The sequence below is a fragment of the Staurois parvus genome, unplaced genomic scaffold (genome assembly GCF_062004578.1).
Source record: "Staurois parvus isolate SC_StPar_1 unplaced genomic scaffold, SC_StPar_1.0 ptg000087l, whole genome shotgun sequence".
Lineage (NCBI taxonomy): Eukaryota > Metazoa > Chordata > Amphibia > Anura > Ranidae > Staurois > Staurois parvus.
In genome coordinates, this window is record NW_028317883.1 from 796,089 (window position 1) to 821,086 (window position 24,998).

The 24,998-nt window shown below is 41.1% G+C and overlaps 1 protein-coding gene across 2 annotated transcripts in view; it reads right to left on the reverse strand.

Annotated features, from left to right (window-relative positions):
* The window catches only part of SIDT2 (SID1 transmembrane family member 2), a 92,521-nt gene that overhangs the window by 25,485 nt on the left and 42,038 nt on the right, over positions 1 to 24,998 (reverse strand). The window contains exons 11-22 of one of the 2 annotated variants that reach the window (XM_089670143.1): positions 24,979 to 24,990; positions 23,536 to 23,586; positions 18,029 to 18,109; positions 15,400 to 15,518; positions 13,988 to 14,061; positions 10,864 to 10,930; positions 10,703 to 10,776; positions 8,209 to 8,332; positions 7,483 to 7,600; positions 7,235 to 7,371; positions 2,706 to 2,814; positions 2,532 to 2,608 (exon numbers count right to left, since the gene is read on the reverse strand). In XM_089670143.1, the coding sequence (XP_089526269.1) occupies positions 2,532 to 2,608; positions 2,706 to 2,814; positions 7,235 to 7,371; positions 7,483 to 7,600; positions 8,209 to 8,332; positions 10,703 to 10,776; positions 10,864 to 10,930; positions 13,988 to 14,061; positions 15,400 to 15,518; positions 18,029 to 18,109; positions 23,536 to 23,586; positions 24,979 to 24,990 (1,043 nt within the window). The remainder of the gene's footprint in view (positions 1 to 2,531; positions 2,609 to 2,705; positions 2,815 to 7,234; positions 7,372 to 7,482; positions 7,601 to 8,208; positions 8,333 to 10,702; positions 10,777 to 10,863; positions 10,931 to 13,987; positions 14,062 to 15,399; positions 15,519 to 18,028; positions 18,110 to 23,535; positions 23,587 to 24,978; positions 24,991 to 24,998) is intronic. The other variant, XM_089670144.1, reaches the window with a different exon arrangement.

Here is a 24,998-nt window from a genome sequence, read left to right on the forward strand (position 1 = left end):
TGCAGTGTTGCAGCCAGGACAGCGCTGGATCAGTGACTCAGTAAGGTAGGTATTTAGCAATGGGGGTAGGTAGTAAGGAGTTTTTTTTACCTTAATGCAGATAATTCATTAAGGTAAGAAAAACATTTTAAGTTTAGAATCACTGTTCATCTGTTAATATAAGCCAAGCAATATGATGTAAAGAAAGAGAATGCACTTGCATTGATGTATAAGTGTATATTCTGCCCTGTATTGATGAAGCCCAGTTCACTGCTATCCCACTTTTGAATGTGGCTTAGTAATTGTATCAGACAGAGGAATGATGGTGGGCAAGTCTTCTTTCCTGAAGTTATAGAAGTTGAGCTTCTTGTAACAAAGTGAAACTAGTTCCAGAGAGGCACATAGAACAGGGCTGTCTGGCTAACAAAGACAATACTAAGCCCCTTGTCATGTTTAGATGTTTATAATACAGGATAAAGAAAGGGCGCACCAGCCTTGCGCATTACCTAAAAAAAAAAAAACAACTTTATTTATAAAATGTAGCCGATGTATACTCACAAACGCCAAACAGACACAGGCATATCTTAACCGACATTAGTCCATGGTCTGGAGAAGAGAGAGCCTCTGAGGAAGAGGGGATCCCCCCTCGAAACATGTCAGCCATTTGTGAGCATCCTCTTGCATGTGGGACTCTCACAGTACTCCAGACCATGGACTAATGTCGGTTAAAGTGGAGCTCCACCCAAAAGGGGAAGTTCCGCTTTAAAGACTGGTCCCCCGATCCCCATTAAGGATTGGCACCTTTGGGGGGCAGGAGCAGGTACCCGAATTTGACCGGTAGTGGAATGTGTCCTCCCTTCCTCCCTCGCCATAGTCTTTTGGGACAAGTGAAAGGTCCCAGAAGAGTACAGGACCATTCAGGAAGCACAGCACTACTCATGCATGCGCAGTGGGTACCTGGCTGTGAAGCTGCAAGCTGTCACAGCCAGGTGCCCACACTGAAGATGTCGGTACCCAGGGAGAGAAGACGGCCTGTAAAATGGGCTGCAGGGGAGACACCGCGGGACAGGTGAGTGTTTTTTTTTTTAAAGTCAGCAGCTACAGTTTTTGTAGCTGCTTACTTTTATTTTGTGACAGCATGAGTGGAACTCCGCTTTAAGATATGCCTGTGTATTTTTGAGAATACATCTGCTACATTTTAGAAAAAGTTTGTTTTGGGGTAATGCGCAAGGCTGGTGCGCCCCTTTCTTTTTCTTGATTTATAGTGCTAGTTTGGGCTACCCCAGCCCTCAGGGGGCTGCATGGCACTGCACAATCGAATTGAATGCAAAGCTGTATGAACATTCTTCCACGTATGCCAGATCCAGTCTTTTGAGCGTAGCAAGTTTTTCTTCTTTTCGGTGAAAATGTTTAGATGTTTGCTGTGAGGTGCAAGGGCTCATTATCTTCCACTGCTGAAAGGTTTTCATTTAAAAATTGGGGTCTGGTCACAGGGTCTAACTATGCAAGCACAAAACTCAAAAAAAATTGAATTGTGTGTAAAATATATGTTCCTGATACAGAAATGCACCCAAAACCATTAGAACATGACTATTAAAATGTGATACTATAAAACAACTGTCAGGGACCCCAGAGCTGGCCACGATCGTGTACGAGTCTGCGCATGCGCGGTGTGCCCGGCCGCACTAGCGTACGAGCATTGGGACCAGGGCACCCGCGATTGCAGTGGCGCACTCGCGATCGCGAGCCTGGCACCAATCAGGGCGCAGGGAGCCCTATTTAAAACAGGTCAGGGCTGTGTTTAGTTGCCGTATGGTCTTACCTGTATCCTGATTTCCTGCATTGTAGAATGTCTTGCTGCCGACCCTGCCTAACCCTGATTTGCTGTCTGTCTCCTGTTCTGATCCCTGGCTTGTCTGACCATTCTCCTGCTTAACCCTGCACGTTCTGATCTCCTGTTAACGAACCCGGCTTGTAACCTGTTTATCCCTCTGCCTGCTGATTTTGTACCACGCCGCCACCACCGTTACCGATCCGGCCAGCCCGACGCTGCTCTTACCTCCTCACATCAGGCTCTCACCTGCTACACACCTCCAGCGGTGCTTCTACCGCAACTGGGTGAACCCAGGGGCCGTGACCTGGTCTCGGCCTGCTCCAAGTCCATCCCCACCATCAGGGGCCCTGGTGAACAAGCAGGTTGGGGCTTAGATTCCGCGCCTTGGGGGATTCCGTCCTGTGGAGCGCTAGAGGCTACCACTGGTAGGAACCTAACAACAACAAAATTATCAACCAGGGAGTCTGTTTCTTCTAAAGAAAAATCGGGGCAGTCTTCTGCCAATAATTATAATAATAGCGCATTTATATAGCGCCAACAGTTTGTGCAGCACTTTACAAAATGAAGGTAGACATTACAGTTACAAAACAACTTGGTACAAGAGGAAACAGAGGGCCCTAATGACTCTTATTTGTTGACTCAAAGGCCACGACAAGCATAGAAATAAAACTGGACAATGGAAACACATACCCTATCCTGAAAATATAGAAGCACTTACCACATACATTGGGGGGCTACACTGGCGAACACAATCTGTGTATAGAACCTGAAGGATCCTGCGAATAATTCCAGAATCTGAAGGGTTACAAGAGAGTGAACATGGCATTGATTAGAAGGTAAGTCACAGATTGATCGAAATCTTCTTGCACTCATATGTTAAACAGTATATTACCTAGCCTCCAGCGACCCACATAATACAGCTGAGTGCTCAGAACCAGAGTAAACACTATATGGATCACAGAGAATACAATCCAGAAAATGGTATTTCCTTTCCCAAATACCTAGAACAACAAAAGAGACAACAGAAACTCAGGACTTACAAGAGATCACTTGCACATATATACATTTAACTGAAAACATGCTGAGGTTTACAAAATAAGCAGATGGAGTACAAAAATGTGCTGCTAAGTTACGCTGGCCATAGCTGGGTAGAATTTCAAAAGAAAAATCTTGGTAAGAGAATGTTCTAAGAAAGTTTGTTCATTTTTCTAATCATTAGACAGGTCAAATCAATGTTCATATTTGACCACAGTGATGAGAAAATTAAAAGGAGCAGGATGGAAACATTTTTCTTAAACAAGCAAATTTGAACAGTGTATGTGGTTTTCATTCAGTATAGTCCATTCATTCCGCTCTCCAGGCTCCTTCATCTATGTGATGTGGCGGTGTCCTAAATTACATAGGTACTGTAATGCGATTCTCCATACTTTGAATTTTGTTTTTAGGTTATCCTATACCTTGGACTCACTGTTTTGCTTATTAGGTTAAAATGGATGAAGAGCTTGTCCCACCCACTATGCAGTACTTTGTTGCCTTTCCCAAGCTAGAAAACTTATAGCTCACAGATAATTATTGGCACTCCCACCTTCCCATTCTGATTGGATACAAGTAGTAAATTATATCATACTGAAAGAAAAATATATCTATACCAAATGAGGATGTCCAAACAAATTTGATAAGGTTTGGGAACCTTGGTTGGGTACCCCAGGATTGGGGGCTCCAACACTAATAATGGACAGGTTGCTAGGGTAGTCTAGGCAGTTCTTACATTGATTTACTGTTGTACCATTAGCTGGAGATGAAGGTCACTCTCTTTTGTTATTGGGCCTGCTGTGTTGACCTCAAATTTTTATTATAGACGGTATGCTGCCACCTGGACAGCATAGGTAGATGTGCTGAAGTGCTACCTAAACAAATGACCTCAGTCAAGAGGGTTGCATATACAGGTGAAACTCAAAAAATGTGAATATCGTGCAAAAGTTCATTTATTTCAGTAATGCAACTTAAAAGGTGAAACTAATATATGAGATAGACTCATTACATGCAAAGCAAGATAGTTCAAGCCGTGACTTGTCATAATTGTGATGATTATGGATTACAGCTCATGAAAACCCCAAATCCACAATCTCGGAAAATTAGAATATTATGAAAAGGTGCAATATTCTAGGCTCAAAGTGTCCCACTCTAATCAGCTAATTAAGCCTTAACACCTGCAGAGGGTTCCTGAGCCTTTAAATGGTGTCTCAGTCTGGTTCAGTAGGAATCACAATCATGGGAAAGACTGCTGACCTGACAGTTGTGCAGAAAACCATCATGGACACCCTCCATAAGGAGGGAAAGCCTCAAAAGGTAATTGCAAAAGAAGTTGGATGTTCCCAAAGTGCTGTATCAAAGAACATTAATAGAAAGTTATGTGGAAGGGAAAAGTGTGGAAGAAAAAGCTGCACAAGCAGCAGAGATGACCGCAGCCTGGAGAGGATTGTCAGGAAAAGGCCATTCAAAAGTGTTGGGGACTTTCACAAGGAGTGGACTGAGGCTGGAGTCAGTGCATCAAGAGCCACCACACACAGACGGATCCTGGACATGGGCTTCAAATGTTGTATTCCTCTTGTCAAGCTGCTCCTGAACAACAAACAACGTCAGAAGCGTCTTACCTGGGATAAAGAAAAACACACCTAGTCTGTTGCTCAGTGGTCCAAAGTTCTCTTTTCTGATGAGAGCAACTTTTGCATCTCATTTGGAAACCAAGGACCCAGAGTATGGAGGAAGAATGGAGAGGCACACACTGCAAGATGCTTGAAGTCCAGTGTGAAGTTTCCACAGTCTGTGTTGATTTGGGGAGCCATGTCATCTACTGGTGTTGGTCCACTGTGCTTCATTAAGTCCAGGGTCAACGCAGCCATCTACCAGGAGATTTTGGAGCACTTCATGCTTCCTTCCACAGATGAGCTTTATGGGGATGCTGACTTCATTTTCCAGCAGGACTTGGCACCTGCCCGCACTGCCAAAAGCACCAAAACCTGGTTGAATGACCGTGGGATTACTGTGCTTGATTGGCCAGCAAACTCGCCTGACCTGAACCCCATAGATAATCTATGGGGCATTGCCAAGAGAAAGATGAGAGACATGAGACTGAACAATGCAGAAGAGCTGAAGGCCGCTATTGAAGCATCCTGGTCTTCCATAACACCTCAGCAGTGCCACAGGCCGATAGCTTCCATGCCACGCCGCATTGAGGCAGTAATTGCTGCAAAAGGGGCCCAAACCAAGTACTGAGTACATATGCATGCTTATACTTTTCAGAGGTCCGATATTGTTCTATGTACAATCCTTGTTTTATTGATTGCATGTAATATTCTAATTTTCTGAGATTGTGGATTTGGGGTTTTCATGAGCTGTAAGCCATAATCATCACAATTATGACAAATCACGGCTTGAACTGTCTTGCTTTGCATGTAATGAGTCTATCTCATATATTAGTTTCACCTTTTAAGTTGCATTACTGAAATAAGTGAACTTTTGCACGATATTCTAATTTTTCGAGTTTCACCTGTAAGTATCTTTATTGCTTATAGGGGTATATTATAGGACTGTTTATTATATTGTCTTGATTTGATTGCACATATACAGTGTTGAGAGAGCTTACATGGCACACCGTTTGTTTACACTTTACTATTGCTAATAGGTATGTTGGGCTCCAGGTCTCTACTGTTTGGTGGCCTTGGGGTGGTTGGGTTAGGGGTTAATCTTGCAACTTGTATGTAGCACACATGGATTTTTGTATGTTTCTTTTTGTAATTGAAATGTAAAAAACTTCTCTCATCTTTTTACTCATTAAAAATGATTTGATAAAAAAAAAAGAAAAAGAAAAAAAAGCCCATTAATTTCAAAATAAAAATGTTAAAAGCAAGCAAAATCTTTCAAATGACATTTAAATGTTCTGAGAATTTTCATACACCTTTTCCTAAGACTTTTCCTAAGAATTTTTGTTCACATTTCTACCCATCTATGGCAAGCTTTAGATGAATTGCCTAGATTTCCATAGGTGTAAAATCAGACTGCCAACATTTGTGGAGGCTCTCCAGGCCCTCTTCATATTTTACAGAGGTCTACCATTACACTGTTAATTATAATACTAAGACTGTGTAATAAACATGATACTCAAACAGCAATATTTTATTTGCAGTTGTGTGAAATCAACTGAACTCTGGGAAAAATAAAAAATTACCCTTGCATTGTGGCTCCCAACACTGAAGGGGCTAAATGTTCATTAAGTCTATGTCTAGGGAGAACAGAGAAAGCAATTATACCTACCCTTTTCTTGCTCCATCAACAGCCAAAGCTCTTCTCCTCTCTCCAACGCTATGGTTAGTGAACAGGCCCTCAGCATTCTCACTTCAGATGCAAGAATACTGGTCCTGCATTGTAAGTGATGGTTTTGGAGTGTTTGCGGCCAACAGAGTGGCAAATAAAAAAATAAAAAAAAGTGGCTTTAGGGTGAAGCTGGGAAGAATATAATAGGTGTAGTTGTTTGTTTTGTTCTCCCCAGACAAAATGATCATTTAATGCTTGAAGTGTGGGGGGAACTCATTAGAAGGGTAATTTTTTTATTTTTTCTTGAGTTTAGCTTTAAGTAGAATATCAACTAAAGTGGGTGGAAGGCCCCCACAGCCAAATCCTTAGCTCTGACAGGTGTGTCTTGTATACATGTCCCCAGTTTTTGTCCCAGGGGTAATGGTAAATATGACAAATAGCAAGTTAGGAAAGTCCCATTTGCACCATGTTACACACTAAATGATGTGCAAAAGTGGAGTGTGTGTGTGCGCGTATGTGTGTGTTTCATTATATATATATTTATTACAAACAAGGCTCCCTCTTAAATAACTTAGCTTTTTTAATCTTGCAAGGTTCCTTTAACTGACATATCCAAAGGGTACCACCGTTTGCCATTTGAGTATTCACAGTGTAGCAAAAAAGCATTACTACATTGTATAACTTGTGTGCTGTTCTGCTAGTATCCATTTACATAGCAGCAGAATAATCTGCTCCTGTGATAGCAAACAAGCCCTGGCAAAGGTAAGTAAAAAAAATGACAACAGAGTCAATTGAAAACAAATAAACAGAAGGTTGCGATTGGTTTAGTTTGAAAAATTTTATCTTTTAATGTTTTTAAGCATTGTTGGGCAGTTTGTACCTCTACATATTTATATACAGCATCTATAATAATACGTAATATGTATGTATGTATGTATGTATGTATGTATACACATTTTATATATATATATATATATATATATATATATATATATATATATATATATATATATATATATATATATATATATATATATATATATATATAATCACAAAATGTCAGCTAAACTGAGAAGTGAATTTTTGACAACGAGACTATGTACATACCACACCGAGGACGGAGAAGAAGATAACAATGGCTAGGCAGGCATATGCACTGTATGCACTGGCATTAATATCAGGATGCCTTTTCTGATACAACTTCAGCATGCAGAGACCAGCAATCATATACATGAAGGAAGTATCTAAAAAGGAAGATAAATTAGAAGATGAATTAGGCAACACAATGGCATTAAAGGGCTTGGTGAGAAGACAGGAAATATCTGTATATAGGAGATGAATGGGCGAAGACAAACCAAACTGGAAGTTGGTATAGTTGGGGCACACATGATAGCATGCACTGAGTAGTCCCTCCATCATCAGAGCAGTGCCCATGGCATAGAAAAGACCAAAGTGTTTGGGAATCCCACATTCCTGTGTGCGGAAAAAAAAAAAGAAAAGACAATGAGAACTCACTACAGAAATAAATAAAAAAAAAAAAAGTTCAGGTGAAAAGACTGTATCAGATCCTTTATGTACAAACTTTGAGGAAAAAAAAAGTCTGAATACAATTAGCCATATTCAAGGTTCCTGCATGACTGGTTCCAAATGTAATCTCTCTTAATCTGATATATAATAATGGCTCATTTGCTATGAAACAACACACAACACTGTTGACATACTGATAATAAACTACTTGAAAATAATGATTCCTATCCAGAAGTATGTGAACCTCTGAATGTACCCCAATTTATGCCAGTGTACCTCAGGGTAAACATGGCCATGACAAGTTACCGGAGACAAAAAAAGCAGAAAAGCACTTAAAAGTGAACAACTGCACCGGTAACAACTGTCGAAGGAGGAATTTCCTCTGGCTTTCAGAATGTATCCTCTCACTTTCATTGGGACAAGAAGCGAGAAGAAATTGGGCTGAGTACAGCCAGTAATATAAAAAGTATTTTCTGTCTAAAGTTACACTTTAAATACATCAAAACATTGAAATGTCAAACCTTTATCTTTGTTTGTGATGTTATACGACTTACCTCCAGCTGTCCCCTGGTGTACATGCGGTTACGGTTATAACTTAGCTCTCTCTGCAGCACAATGATTAGGAAAAGCAACCCCAACATGATGTACCCTAGGTTGCTTAAAATGTTGTTAAATGCACTAAAAGTAACAAAAAGAATAACAATCAGCATAAGAAGCAACATTCAGGCATGAACAACTGTGAACTAAACCTTCACTGATGTTGAAGCAGTGAGAATACGTCATCAATGGGAAAGCGGTACAGTTATTTCTACATTCAGCATCTGCATGAAATTGTCCATCTTTTAACAATTATTTGGTTTATAATTATGAGAATAAGAGCGGCTTCACACTGCCCCAAAAACTGCAGGTTAGCTGCACTTTAGCAAGCGTGAAGCCGCCCTAAGGCTGAATTCTGGTTAAATATTAGAAAACACCACTTAGTAAAATGATGTACAGTGTGTATGTAAAGGCAAAATGTAATTTCAAGTACAGCTACTGTAAGTATCCAGACAGGTCTTTATATTGATGTACAGTGTGTATGTAAAGGCAAAATGTAATTTCAAGTACAGCTGCTGTAAGTATCCAGACAGGTCTTTATATTGGCTTCTTGTGAACTTCAGTACAGCAGCGCTCAGACTGGGAGAAGTTTGAGCCATCTCAGGATCTATTGCACAGCATGGTCCTACCAATCTAGCACTATAAACATGGTTACAGGACCAAGAAAGACACACCCCCTGATGAACATGAGCCAGAGCTCTCCAATCAGCAGGGGGCATGAGCTTTACAGATTACAGAGCTATAGATATGACTCAGCAGGGGGCGTGTGCTGGACCTCTGCAGAGAGACCACTGCTTCCACACACAGCACAAGAGTCCTGCTTGGCAGCTCCACCCACATGGCTGCATCATTCATTCACAGGGTTCTGTGAATGTACCGTCAGCCACTGTAGCCGACGGCTTGTATTCCTCAATAAACTGAGAGGGTACTGGTGAGTGCTCTTGTAGTTCATGAATTCTTCCTGTCATTCAGTAACTGTCTGCCCATACAGGATGTTCGAGCAGACAGTGTACTGAGAGTATGCAGAAGTCTGGCATTGCACCATAGATCTGCTACAAAAAAAGGATGTGCATTTATAATTTTTTCATAAAAGGTGAACTTATCCTTTAAAAATAAACACTTTTTTTTACAGATATACATTTAATTCACGGTGCTTTAGTGATAAAAAGTGTTTGCTAAGGATAGCAGCCTTGTGAATAGGAATGGCCAGCTGTCGTTATGTAAATGACGGCCTTTGTCTAAGCTGCATGCTCATTCACAGCCCTAGGAGCTGGAAAGGGCCCCTCCTCTGATACATTCAGCTGTATGTGTGCTTGGAATAGCAAATAAACTTGTGCACAGCACAGCAGCAGAATTAATAGGCGAATACAGGAGGAGAACCAACTTCACTGCACCATCTTCTGGCTCAAAATCATACATTCTAAATATTATTATACGATATTTTAGATGTATCCGACTAAAAATGTTAAGGCTTTGAAATAATAAAATCTGTAGATAAAAGCATGATACAGTCCCTTTAAGTAATGCACATTGTTATCCATGATTAGTGATGAGCTTGGGCATGTCTGGACTGGGATCTGACCTGTGTGTGCAAGCCTGCCAGGAGATGTCACCTGTAAGGCCCAATCATCTGTGGCCGGGGAACTCCCCGTCCTGCAGCCGCACGTATATCCTTTGTATGTGTGCGATTATTGGGCAGGGAATACCCCAGCTCATCACTACTCATCAACTGTTTTGGTACTAAATGGCAGGACTAAAAACTATACACTGAATAAATCTTCACAAATACACAGCATTGTACAATTTTTTTTTTTTAAAGCCCCTAAACACAGTTCTTAGTCCAAAATCTGACACTGGTTGTAAGGCCACATGCACATTATTTTCCTTACAGGAAAAAAGCAGCAGGAAAATGTGAACAAAAGCCTTGTTTTTGCATGCACGTTTTTGCGCATTCAGTGTTCATGCATTCTATCAGCCAGAACATTCATTTGTTCAAGCCATTAGAATTTATTAACACGCATAAACACGCCTAGCATTAACATGCATTTGTGTGTTTATTCTGCCCATACGCTCCTCTTCAGATAATGCAAGTGATGGGTTTTTTTTCTGCCTCTCAAAGCCATGCCTCTAAACTCCTGTAAATACCTACAGTATGTGTGCATTAACACAGAGTTTAACATGAAAGGGCAGAAAAAACAAAAACACACCAAAATGAAAAAAAAAAATAAAGTCAAACACCTGTAAAACGGCCATTTTTGGGCTCAAGATTGCATGAGGCCTAGACCTCTGAACCTATATTAAATTTATCAATTCCCAAATATGGACAAACTGAGCTGCTGAAACAGAACCAGAAATAGGTCAGACAGCCTAATCAACATCAAGCAGGTGACAGCGGAATCATTTTAGGAATGGGCAGATGCAAGGTTAGATACAGCTTCCAGCAACGCATACCTAAGAGATCCAAGGGGATGAGCACACATGAAATTATAATAGCAAATGTCTTGATTCCCGGTTACATTCACCACCTAAAAAAGAAGGCAAACAGACCTTAATGAATGAACATTTTGATTTTGGCAAAAAATAACTACAAAGAGCATTTTTTATGCTCTCACCGTTTGGTACGTTATAACAAGCTGTATGACAGGTAGGGCGTAAAACACCGCAATTGTGGAGATATTCCTGTATAGATAGAGAACACAAACGTTTGAGAAAACAAAGTAAGTTCATGGAAAACAATACAGGGAGAAAAATTGTTTTGTGAAAATACAAAGAAACAGCGCAAATAAACACCTTATTTCAAATAATACAAACTTAAAAGTAATAAGATCAATAACAAAATGTCCAAATAAAAATTATTTTCTAAAAAATCATAATAAAAGTCCTTATTCCCAAGTGATTATATATATATATTTATTATGTGAAAAAACAAATAGTCCAAACTAGGAAATTGCTTCCACTATTCACCAGTGAAAAAACCAATAACAACCGCACTCACCAGATGGAGGGGAGTAATACACCTTTTGGGATATCTAGGAATCCCAAGCCCCCTCTAAAACCCCTGGACTCCTTTCCACCATAAATGATTTGGGAAGAACTCCTTATTGGCTCCTGCCTTGTCCTCACTCCAGACTCCAATTTGTCAGATGAAAAAACAGCATTTTTTATTGCCTCCATAGGCTCACATAAAATCCAGTGTTTCCATGCTCAATAGTAGAAACCTCACAGACTGATCAGCAGGAGATGACAGGACAATGTTCAAACAATTCTCAAAATGGCCACTTGGAACGCAACGCACAGCGTGCGTTCCACTCACCGGATATGACACGGGACGTCAAGACGGCAGACCGGAAGTGCATCAACGCATTTCGCCCCACCCACAGGGTGTTCTCCTGTGCGCTGGGCTGTGTGTATTTATAGAAAAATTGTTTTACATAGTGCCCCAGATTTGTTTGTGTTGAAGATAGCGCTGGACTGGTGCCCCTGGAGGCTACCCAGCGGCAAGTTACTGTGTGGAAGGTATAGAGGGAATTGCTTCCAATGGGTTATATCCCAATTGTAGGTGGTGGGTGATAGACACTGTTGGTGTCTAGGGCTGCTACCTTTCTGATAACGACAATGGAGGCGTGTCCAAAAAAAGTCTCACTTGATACATTTTGTTTATTGAAGATAAAAGTAAACAAGTAGACCCAACACATTTCGGCGGAGTGGCTGTCTCTGCTTCACAACACTGGTATACTCTGGAGCGGCTGATCGAATATATTTACCCCGCTCAGAGTCTAACCATTCTCCAAGAAGGAGACGACAATTCCACTGTAATGCGTTGCCTCCACTTCTTTACTCTAATCTTCAATAAACAAACTATAAAAATTCCTCAAGTGAGACTTTTTTTTGGACATCGGGCACTCCTCTCCAATCACCCAGATCTCTTTACAGATGAATGACATCAAATTATACAGTAGGTACCATTGTTGGTTAACCTACTTCTTTCTGCCCAAAATGGTTCAAAGACCATAGCATTTGAAGTAGAACTATGGCCTACCACTAAAAAATATGTGCTGCAGCACTTAAAGTGATTCTAAAGGCTTGTTTTTTTTAAGAAAAAATAAAAAACATGTCTATACTTGGTGTGTGCAGTGGTTTTACACAGAGCAGCCTGGATCCTCCTCTGCTCGGGTTCCCTACAAGCTCTCCTGGCCCCTCCCTCCTGAAGGGTGCTCCGCATGTCCATTCACACAAGGAGCCATGGCTCGGCCCCACCCCCCTCTCTTCTCATTGGCTCACTGGCTGTGATTAACAGCAGTGGTAGCCAATGGCTCCCGCTTCAGTCTCAGCCTATGAGAAGAGGGAGTCCCGGGATAGCTGAGACTCCAGTGCACATCGCTGGATCCAGAGGGGACTTAGGTGAGTATTAGGGGGGTCTGGGGGTGATGCTGCACACAGGTTTTTTACTTTCATGCATAGAATGAGTCTTTACAACCACTTTAATAATACATCCATCTGCACTTACAGTTTTTGTCTCCATACAAGGTCCCATAAATATCTGTTCATCTTGCTAGTGAGTTCCATTTACCCATTTACTGTTATTTGGTGGCAACGCTGCTGCACTGCTTCTGGCTTAAGTGCAAAGTTGTCACTACTATGTAGGCAAAGGGGTGAAAAATGTTGCAGGAGGCAGGTATATCAGCATAGTCACTGTTGATTCATAAGCCCCTAAGCTTGTCAATCAACACCTGGCCACACCTAGTCCTGCCCACTGCTTTCTTGATAGCAATGCCTCTGTTCCAGAAACCCTTCCAATGTGATCTGCAGTGTCTGGGAGGGGGGAATGTGTGACACACATATGATGGAGAATTTGGCAGCTAGGGGTGATAAAGGAAGGTGTTTATTTTATATGTCTTGAGCATCACATAGTAACTGGGTTTGGGACTTAGACATACAGGAGTCTAAGGATGCAATTTAAGAAAATGCAGCTTTAGGTAAGGTTTCGCCTATGACTTTTTTTGATATATTTAACCAGTTGCCGACTGCGCTACAGCTGAATGATGGCTACAGTGCGGTCGGCTAGTTCTGGGAGGGGGTCTATTGACATTCTCCTAAAACCTTGCCCCCCCCCCCAGAGCGAGGTAAAGAGCCAATCACAGCGGCCCTTTACCATGTGATCAGCTGTGTCCAATCACAGATGATCACAGTGTAAACAGACTTTTCGGTTATTGGCAGTCTTTTCCTCATGCGCTGTGACAGAGCGAGGAAAGGAAAGGCATTAACTGGCAATTCTCACAGGCACATTTACACTGATAATTAGGACAATGATCATCAGTGTTCTGATAAACAGTGCATCCCCATTAGTGCAGCCTAGCAGTGCCCATCAGTGTAGCCCATCAGCACAGATCAGTGCCACCTATCAGTGCCCACAGTGCAGCCTCATCAGTATCCATCAGCGAAGAAGAAAAATTACTAATTCACAAAAGTTTCTAACAGAAATGAGGAAAACATTTTTTTTGTGTCCTTACTTATTTACCAAAAACAAAAAAAACTGTGATGATTAAATACCTCCAAAAGAAAGCTGTATCTGTCTAAAAAAAAAAAAAAATTACAAAAATGTCACCTGGGTACAGTGCTGTATGACTGCACAATTGTCATTCAAAATGTGACAGAGCCGAAAGCTGAAAATTGGCCTGGGCAAGAAGGGGGTGAAAGTTCCCAGTAGGCAAGAGGTTAAATATCAGAGTTTCTTACCAGAAATATATTTGGTACTTTTTGCGCATCACGCGTTTGTCTTTTCTTGCGAGGTCAGAAACACAAAGATACTTCTAAAAGAAAAAAAAATAAAATGACAGCTATTATATTGTATGTTTATCAGATCTAAAACTTTTAAAATGTTTCAATAAAATAAAAAAATAAATCCAGTCATGATGAAACACTGCATATAAATACATAAGGTTTACATACACTTCAAAGCTCCTTTGGCTGTACGTCTATGGCTCACAGAGTTGCAGTTTATTCTGCACTCCTGTGACCTATTTTCAGCAATGGGCTAAAGCCTGCTGTCACCAGATGTCACAGTCCCAGTCCTGACTGGGGAAAGACCGTGATTATATGGTCAGGATCCACTCAGGAGCTTGGACTGGCACCTGGCTCAGCCTCTCAGGCTCTGGGAGCCAGCCACTCCCTCCCCTCCTCAGCCTGACTCTCCAATGAGCGCTGGAGGGGCAGAACAGACATCAGTGACTGATAGTCATGGCTCTCTGCTAAGAGCGGAAGGGAGAACTGAGCGCTCAGCTGTTTTTGATCGCTCAGTTCTCAGCCTTAGAGCCGACAGGAGACAGATGCAGCATCAATCCACCTAGGTAAGTTGGTCTGTTAAACATACAAATGAAAGCCTTCTGTTATATCCACTTCATAAGTGCAAAAAAGAAACTAAAACCTGCTGATCCCGACAAAACTCCTGTGCTGATTTCTGTACTAGTGTTATTAAAGTGGCAGTAAACTCAATGTTTTTAATCTGGGCCCCTGTAGCTTTATGCCATGTGTTAGTATGCACCACTACTAGACATTATGGCAGACTTACCTGTCAAAAGGAAGCCCTCCAGCTCTGCACTGTCAGTGCACGGGTGGTTCCATGTTCACCTAGTCTTCCTTCCAAGTTTGTACTTTTGGGCTGGGGTGCAGTGACGTCACTCCCAAGCATGCACATGGAGTCACAGTGCCAAGGAACAAAGCAGGTGCCATAACAGACTCTGAACTGCAAATGCCTGGCTCAGTGTACATTACCGCTAGCAGGTGGGATTTTTATAGCAGAAGAGACCCTTCTCTTCTGACATAAAATCTCTGCCTGTCAGCATTTTTTTTTTAATCCTGCTTTATCCCTGCACTTGCTACCTCCAGGAACTATAGAACACCTCCCCTATATTATGGAGAAGAGAAAAGGAAGGTGCTCTGCAGTCCTGTCCAAGGATAACAATGCTGTTCCTCCATAGATGCAGTTCAGTTCAAGAGCAAGTGTGTTATTTGTTGGATCACCAGGTGAAATCTAAGGAAATAGAGCAAACAAGTGCCGCCACCACATCTAAGGACGGGTAAGGGGCAATACATTTTTTTATCTTGTGTTTAGATATGCATTAAATTCTTATATCTTTATTATAGTTTACCTTTGTCCTGATAACATTCTTATCAGATTCTATGTCAGTCAGTGTGTCATAATCATCCTCCTCTACAGAACTCAGAGACTCCAACCTTGGACGGGACACAAGATTCTCAAGAGATTTATCTGTAAAAAGTAAGTAACCAGAAAACAAAAAATGACTCTGTGTGCATTAATATACCGTGATGTCACTGTATTCTGGCAATACATGCAATCATATATAAAATTAAAAGACGACAGTCTCTACAATGGACTTTGTAAATCTCTCTGTTCTAGATTTATGTCTTTTGTATTATAAAATTATACCATTACTTTTTTTTTTTTTTTTTATACAGATTTACCAAGAAGCCCAAAACATTACATATAATTTTTTAGCAGAGGCCATAGAGAATAAAATGGTGGTTGTTGCAATTTTTTTAAGTCACAAGCAACAGTTTTTCAAACACACAATTTTTTGGGAAAAATGCACTTTAATGAACTTTAATGCAAACAATACAATACATAACCCAATTTTTGGTACAATATAAAAGATAACGTTATGTTGAGTAAATAGACACCTAGCACATCACGCTTTAAAATTGTGCATGCTTGAGAAAAGGAGCCAAACTACAGTACTTCAAAATCTTTATAGGCAATGCTTAAACGTTTTTTTACAAGTTACAAGTTTAGAGTTACAGAGCAGGTCTAGCACTATTGCTCTCACTATAACGTCTACGGCAAAACCGCACATGTGTGGTGCAAACATCGTTTACAAATGCGGGTGCAACCTACGTTTTTACTACTTTTTTTTATTTTTAAACTGTCCTTTTAATTTTTTTAATCACTTTTATTGTTATAACAAGATATGTAAACATCCCATTGATGTGATAACAATAAAGCATGACAGGTCCTGTTTATGGAGAAATATGTGATCTATCAGACCCCAGATCTCTCCTCTACCCTTGAAAGCATCAGATAAAAAAACAAAAACGTAGTTTACATCTACCCTAAACCGGAAGAGACCAGCAGGTCGGGAAAGGGGAGCGGGGAGACAAGTGAGCACCCCCCCCTCCTGAACCATACCACATGCCCTCAACATGGGGGGGGTGCTTTGGGGTGCTCTCTCCCACCCTCAAAGCACCTTGTCCTCATGTTGATGCCCACAGCTGTGGACGGTGGTTGTGGGGGTCTGCGGGCAGGGGTCTTATCAGAATCTGGAACCACTCTTTACCAAGGGGGCCCCCAGATCCCAGCCCCCCCCACCCCATGTGAATGAGTATGGGGTACATGGTACCCCTACTCATTCACAAAAAACAAAAAGTATAGTGTGAAAAAAGACAGGACATGGTCTTTGACAAGTACTTTATTAAAAGAAAAAACTAAAAGAATGTGCCCTGCAGTAGATCCAACGTCAATCACGATGCCCACTGTTACCGCCGCTGCTGACCCAAAGCAATCCCCAATGTTGAGGGCATGTGGCCTGGTATAGTTCGAGATGGGGGGGGGGGGGGGGGGGGACTGCTCGCTTGTCTCCCTCCATTCCTAACCTGCCAGGCTGCATGCTCGAATAAGAGTCTGGTATGGATTTTGGGGGGGACCCTCACACTTTTTTTTTTTTAATTTTGGCGTGGGAGTTCCCCTCAAAATCCATACCAGACCCGAAGGGCTTGGTATGGATGGGAGGGGGGGACCCCATACCGTTTTTTAAATAATTTTTTTAATTGCCGGCAATTCTTTTACATTCAGCTGTCAGTGTGGAACCCCGCTGACAGCTGAAATATTAACACATGGTTGTCACTACTAAAATACCGTATGACTTGACAAAATAACTCATGCAGTTTTTTAGTAGAGTTTACTTTTTCTGACCTTCAGAACGGATTAATTGGTTTTCAATGCATTCCTATGGGAAATGGCGTTTCGATTTTCAAATTTTTCGCTATACGAAAAATCCTGCAGAACAAATTAAATTCGTAAACCGAGGTAATACTGTATATATATATTTTTTTACACATTTTTAAACAAAGAATCTGTCACATTATGATTATTTCCTTGGCCTTTTTCTGAGATACTGAACATGGAGAAGGTGGTGTAATGTCATTAGATTGGAGGAGGTTGAAGGATTCTGCATCATACCCAAGGCATATAGGATCTGTGTTTACAAGTTTGCTGGCTACTTTGGTGATCTGGTGAGTTCCCATTTCAGCCATACACGGTGGTAGAACACAATTTGGAGTTGAAAGAATTAGACACCAGTTACCTGTCACATTAGAATGATTTTTATGTTCTATTGATTCAGATTTTGTATGATTATTACGATTGCACTATTTTATTGAGCGCCTACTTCAATTAACTGCCCAAAACTGAGAAACAGGTGAAATAACCTAACCATGACTACAGAGGGATTTAAACCAGAGACAACCTCCTATTAGACATGCAGTCCCCCCAGGGACTAGGTGATAGTCAGGGCATTCAGTGCATCAGATGTATTGTAATGCATCCAAACATACCATAAGGTTTTACATTTATTCCAGGAATCCGTCTCTAGCGCCTGCAGCTTTCTTGCTAATTAAATCAGGTTGGTCTTATAAGTAATAAAGTTGACATATGTATTGCCTAAGGAGTACTAACTTCCTTTCATATGTATGGCATTAAGTTACCTGTATAACTGTATGAAGCCTCTGCTGAAGATACCGGACTGTCTGTACAATCTTCTGGACTTCCCACTAAACTGTTCTCTGCTACAAAAGAAAGAAGTATGTTTATATAGAAAAACATAAAAACTTAGATATAATTTTCTGTAACTCATTGAAGATTACTGGAGCCACTGTGCCTAATAAACTATATGAACATTTTCTTAATATGGGAGAAATGTCACTGGTTGCTGTGCACAAGATCCTAGTTTTTCCCAGCCCTAGTACTTGTAAATCTGTGTAACTGCTTGTAAGGCCAGTGAAGGAATCAGAGAGCACTCCGCTCCTACAGCACCACTTCCTCACTCTGCCGCTGCTCCCTCGCTGAGTGCGATCCTGTAGTATCAGCCAAAGAGGAGCAATGCCATAGGAGCAAGTGTTTTGTCTCTTTAGCAATCCTGTTGTAGGCGAGTTGCCTCCAGTTACATGACTGAAGTCTTAAGCTGGCCATACAGTGATCAAAATTTGATGGATCTAGCAGGCACATTGTGTAGACTTCCCTGCACAAAGAAGTCAGTTATTTACCCCCGGTTCACATATATGCAGCCGTGCGGGCCACGTTTTGCACGGGCACGAGAGCCCATTCATTTGAACGGACTCCCATGCCCATGACATGCAGAGAAGAAGTCCCTGCACTTCGTTTGAAAACGCAGCCCGCACGGGAACATCGGTTCCCAGTACGATTGCGTTTTCCAGTGCAGGCGGCGTGCCATTAGAACTAATGGCACCCGCTCGCAGGTCCGCATTCCTCCGTGCGGGTGGTGCGGTTGCACGGATTTTCATGCTGATCTGCAGCGGCACCACCAGCACAGGTGTGAACCCAGGGTAAAATGACTTCAGTTGAAGGCACAGGTTGGAAAATTTTCCAATGATCAGCGGCTGCAGCCACCAGTCAGTGTATCCTGACAACAGCAGGTGCTGCTGTCAGAAGACAAGGTCCCGCTGAGGGGGATCCCTCTATCTGCCTCATTTTTGTAGATGAAGAAATCTTTTTTTTTTTTTTTTTGTTTGGCCCACTGGCTGAATGAAAGAAAAGAAAAAAACATGTATAGCCAGACTTACGGTATTTTTTTTTTTTAATCAAAAGCCTGTCAGCAGCTGCAGAGTGGGTCCTTCTGTATGGAAGCAGTGGTCTCACTCCAACATGCCCCCTGTGGAGTCTGAATCATAGCCCTCAAATCAGTAAGTAGCAAGGTCTAGCTAGTAGGGGGCACTAAAGCTCTGCAAGAAGATCACCGCTTCCCCATGGGGTGCAAGGGTCCCTCTGTGCAGCTGCTGGAAGAAACTCAGGCTGTGGCTGCTTTATACATTAAAAAAAAAACAGAAGTACTTTTTGTTTTGATGCATCTCTAATGTGCTTAATAGATTAAACTGAAAGTTCAAGTGGGAACTACTCTTTATGTCTGCAAGAAAAGAATTTTAATCTCCAAACAGGGAAAGGTTTCTTCACCGAGAAAGCTGTGAAAATGTGGAATAGACTCCCTCAAGAGTTGGTTCTGGCCAGCTCAATGGATTGATTTAAAAAAGGCCTGGATTCTTTCTTAGATACACTGAATATAACTGGATACTAACATTTATAGGTAAAGTTGATCCAGGGAATATCCAACTGCCTCTCGGCATTCTTTTCCCTGCAGGAGCAAATTGGATCACGCTTTGCTGGGTTTTTTTTGCCTTCCTCTGGATCACCTGTGGGTATAGGATTATAACTTTTTTTTTTTTTTTAATGGTTGAACTGGATGGACTTTTGTCTTTTTTCAGCCAGACTAATTATGTAACTAAAGTAGATCTAAACCCTAATAGAATGATATTTAGCTTTCTAAAGTACTGAGCACAAACAATTGCCAGGTTTTTGTCTCTTTTTTTAATCTCAGTACTCAGTTCCTCTTTCAGCCACTTCCTGTCTACATTCACACACTCCAGCAGCGCCTTCACATTAGTTGTGTGGATCACCTTTGTGATACTGACAATGGTTGACCTTGCTTGCACAAGGTGTGTCAGCACAGTTTCATATGTGACAATGGGGTTGATTTACTATTATTATACAGGATTTATATAGCGCCAACGGTTTGCTCAGCGCTTTATATTATGGTGGGAGACAATACAGTAACAATACAAGAGGGATTTGAGGGCCCTGCTCCTTGCAGCTTACAATCTAGGAGGGAGGGGTGAATGGTACAGTAGGTAGTCACTGTGGGGGATGGAGTGGTTGGAAGAGTAGAGGATTCCAGAATTAGCAGAGGGTGGGAAAGGCTTCCCTGAAGAGAAAGGTTTTCAGTGATCGCCTAAAGGCAAGTAGAGTAGGTGATAGTCTGACAGATTGGGGTAGGGAGTTCCAGAAGATGGGTGACGCCCTGGAGAAGTCTTGGAGATGAGCATGGGAGGAGGAGATAAGGGAGCTAGAGAGTAGGAGATCTTGCGAGGAGCAGAGAGTACGGTTTGGGTGATATTTAGAGATAAGATCGGTTATGTAAGTTGGGGCAGTGTTGTGGATGGCTTTATATGTCATTGTTAGTTTTGAATTTTATCCATTGGGCAACTGGGAGCCAGTGGAGGGATTGGCAGAGAGGGATGGCAGATACGGAACGGTTAGTAAGGTGGATGAGTCTGGCAGCAGCATTCATGATAGACTGAAGAGGGGATAGCCTGCGATGAGGTAGGCCAATGAGGAGGGAGTTGCAATAGTCGAGGCGAGATATGACGAGGGAGTGAACAAGTTGCTTAGTGGTTACCGGGGTTAGGAACGGGCGTATCTTGGAGATGTTGCAGAGGTGAAGTCTACATGATTTTGTAAGCGATTGGATCTGGGGCTGGAAGGACAGATGGGAGTCTAGGATTACACCTAGTACCCTGGCATGAGGGGAGGGACTGATTGTGTTATTGATCTTGATGGAGAAGTCATGGGAGGGGGCACGGGCTGGAGGGAATACTAGAAGCTCAGTTTTGGAAAGGTTGAGTTTGAGGAAGTGGAGTGACATCCAAGCCGATATGTCGCTTAGTAGGCTAGCGATGCGGGGAGAAGCTGAAGGGGTGAGGTGAGGTAGACAGATAGAGATGGTAGAGATTTACTAAAGACAAATAAACTGTGCACTGCAAATGCAGTTACTCCAGAGCTTAGTAAATTAGGTTCACTTTGAAAAGAATACTCAATCACATGCAAGAAAAATAAAAAAAAACAGCACTTTTGCTTGCACATGATTGGATGATAGAAATCAGCAGAGCTTCTCCTCAGATCTAGAGCAACTGCACTTGCAGTGCATAGAATATTTCCTTTAGTAAATCAACCCCAGCATGTGAATGCAGGAGTACAAGGTGACACCTGTCTCCCTATAACAGGTACTGCTTGAACAATCTTGCATGCCAGGATTACCAGATTTTTTTTTTTCTCCACAAAATACTAATTTTCACACATTCTAGCATTTCAGTGCAGCTGATCTCCTCCAGTCTGTTCCAGCCACTTCCTGACTACATGCAATCATTATAGTGTCGCTGTGTATCAATGCTGGGAACCCCTGATGGTGAGAACAGTGGTGGGTGGTGAAAGCTAGAAATTGATACAAGTATTCAGTGGTTGTGTTTACATATACTTTAATGCAAGTGTACAAGCCGAACGCACACGTTCCTACATTAAAAATGGCTGTGTGTATAAGTGTGTGCTGGAGCAACCATCGTCTGCAACCGAACAGAATCAGCAAGGAAAAATGTCACCAGCACACTGAGGATTACCAATATGGGTCCAAAAGTTTTAATGAACAATCACATAGTTACAGCAAGGCAACGTTTCGGCGTCTCCCGGGACCCCTTCATCAGGCATGTGACATGCGAGATTCCGAAACGTTGCCTTGCTGTAACTATGTGATCGTTCATTATAACTTTTGGACCCATATTGGTGATCCTCAGTGTGCTGGTGACATTTTCCCTTACATATACTTTAAGACACAATATATATGTATATATTGCAATACACATATATATACCCTTTTGTGATATATTATAAAATAAATTAAATAAACATAAATTTAAACATAAAGTGCACAATAAAGTCCAATGAATCAGTAAAAGTGTCCAAAAAAAAGTCCAAACAGTGTCCAAAAAAGTCCCAAATTTTCCAACTTTTTCATCCAATAGAAGGATTAACTCCTCTTCCATCCAATATGCACCTCAAAGTAAAAAATACAAAATCTAGTGCATTACCTTAATAAATAAAAATAATCACCCCGAATCACAATTCACTTAAAAAAAAATTGTGCAACAGAGAAAAAAAAAAAAAGACGAAGTCCGGAAGTGACGAAACGTGTTAGTTGAGTGACGTCAAGACGCACGTACACAGACCGGAAGTGTCGCCGCGGCCATTTTGTCGGTTATCCACACATGGTTTTCCACATGGTTTGGTGGATTGAGTTTAGAACCATGTCTGGAGCTGAATATCTTGAATTTTAATGTAAGTGATTAATAAAAAGTTATCCCTATGCTTTGAATACCAGTCTTGAGACCATTCTTATCTTTCTGAGGACCTTGGAAAAATATATCTTTGAAGAGAGTATGGAGGAGTAATGATCCATAGTATTGCTTAGTATTTCAATACTCATAAAGGGTAATAGTATTTAGTACTACTGTGTGCTGGTTGATGGTATACACTGAGTTGTAGTGATCACTAAGTGCTCACAGTTTGATTTGTGTGATTATAAGCACTATAAGAAAGCAATTTGGATTGGAATAATTTATTTTATTTAAATATATAATTTTTTTTTTTCTCTGTTGCACAAATGTTTTTTTTAAGTGAATTGTGATTTGCACGGGGTGATTATTTTATTTATTAAGGTAATGCACTAGATTTTGTATTTTTTACTTTGAGGTGCATAATGGATGGAAGAGGAGTTAATCCTTCTATTGGATGAAAAAGTTGGAAAATTTGGGACATTTTTTGGACACTGTTTGGACTTTCTTTTTGGACACTTTTACTGATTCATTGGACTTTATTGTACACTTTATGTTTAAATTTATGTTTATTTAATTTATTTATTATAATATATCAAAAAAAGGTATATATATGATATTGCATTTTCTAGGGAGGAAGTATTGACTTTTTGAGGGATTATAAAGGAGAAGGGTAAATATTGATTTAGTGCAATACACAAGTGTTTCATGTAAAGCTGAACTCCAGGCAGATATAAAAGACACAAAATGAATGCAGTTTCATATTCACTAATAAATCATTAAATGGGCTGTGCTGTGGGGCAAAGCTGTGTAAATCACAGGCCTGGACAGTCATACAAATTATCTGGCAGGTATTAAAACCTCCATATTTGGGTTTCATCTGTGAATTTAGCTGTTGGCCTGAAGTTCAGCTTCAAACAGTTTCCATATGGGCAAACAACCAATCATTCGTAAATCTGTTAGAGCAGGTATTGTTAATGACTCCTGTGTGTGTAAAGAATCCATACATCACATCTATGATACATCTGGTAAACACTTACCCAGTGAGCCATACCCGCAGCCATCATATTTTTGTGCTATAGCAGATTTTCCTGTAAGAACAGACAACACAATGAAAGCAGGAATATGGAGAGACTTCCAGAGGTATAACACACTATGTACCGGGACAATGTAGAAGTCATAAAGGTTGTGACCTGTGATTAACACTGCAATTTGTTAAGGCCCATGATACCGGATATAAATTTGTAAGAAAGCACCCCACCATGACGGAATGTCCAGGGGTCACATTATGACATTTTATGTAGGTACTGGGCCAGGATTTACCATTACCATATTTATTATTTGTCAAGTTTAGTTTATCCTGACACACAGTTCACAACCTCTTTCATAAAAGTGTCCCATGCAATATACCACCACATCAACCCGACCAGACTGAGATCTTCATCTTTATTTTTCCACCAATACTATTCTGTACATATCCTGTAGAAATGCTCTCGGCACAAGGGGGAAAGGAGCAAATGTTTTCCATTTTTTTCAAATCATTATTTTTGGTGAATGTCTACTCAAACCCCCTTCTCTTAATTTTGGATGTCATGGAGGAAGGGTTACAACCCTTTTCAGGTTTTCACTGCTATCTGGGGCTTTGTTATAGAGACTTCTTATCCTGCTGACATTTTACCAGATAGGAGGTCAGGGTCCATGCACATAGCCATCCATGGCCGTACAGTGCAAACTTCAGGGGTATTTCTCTGCAGGTGATGTGAACAACCACCCCATAGACATGAATAACTGTACGTGTGGAAGGGCACAGGCATAAAACCCTGAATGCAGACAGTCTGTATGCATGCACAGATTACAAATGTACCCTCATACAGGTCTGTACAGCCATTTATGTCTTTGACACGGCTGTACGCAGCACCTGCAAGGAATTACGGCCAAAAGTTACGCTGTACGGCAACAGGTGTCCGTATGCATGCACCCCAAGAGGGAACTCCAACAACCACACAAGACAAATAAAAATGATGTCCTTTAGTAGAAGAGGGGAAGGCCAGAACCCCTGTCTGGTTTTTATCTGTTTACACCCGTGTTGCAAATTTTCACTTGTTTCCTGTTGGCGAAACCACTGTAAGCAGGGCAGGAAATTAGGGAGAATCTAACAGAGATTCTGGACAGCAGTAAAAACCCAATAGGATCTTTAATCTTTCCCCACTCTTAAAAAAAAAAAAGAAGAAGGCTCGCATGACTAATAAGTACTTTAAATTACTGCATAAACATGTCAGATTACTAAACTTGGATGAAGATATCAGTGCAGGGTCTCTTCAAGGATTTGTGAAAAACAAAACGCAGTGAGTAAACTCATATGAGAATAAAATCTTGTTAGTGAATGGTTATGTGATAAAGAAGAAGTCATACTGTAATTTCAAAGCTTTCTCAATCATACTTGAGGGCATCATTTTAATATCAGTTCTCCCCACAAATCTTACCGAGCAGTGAGGCTGCAAAT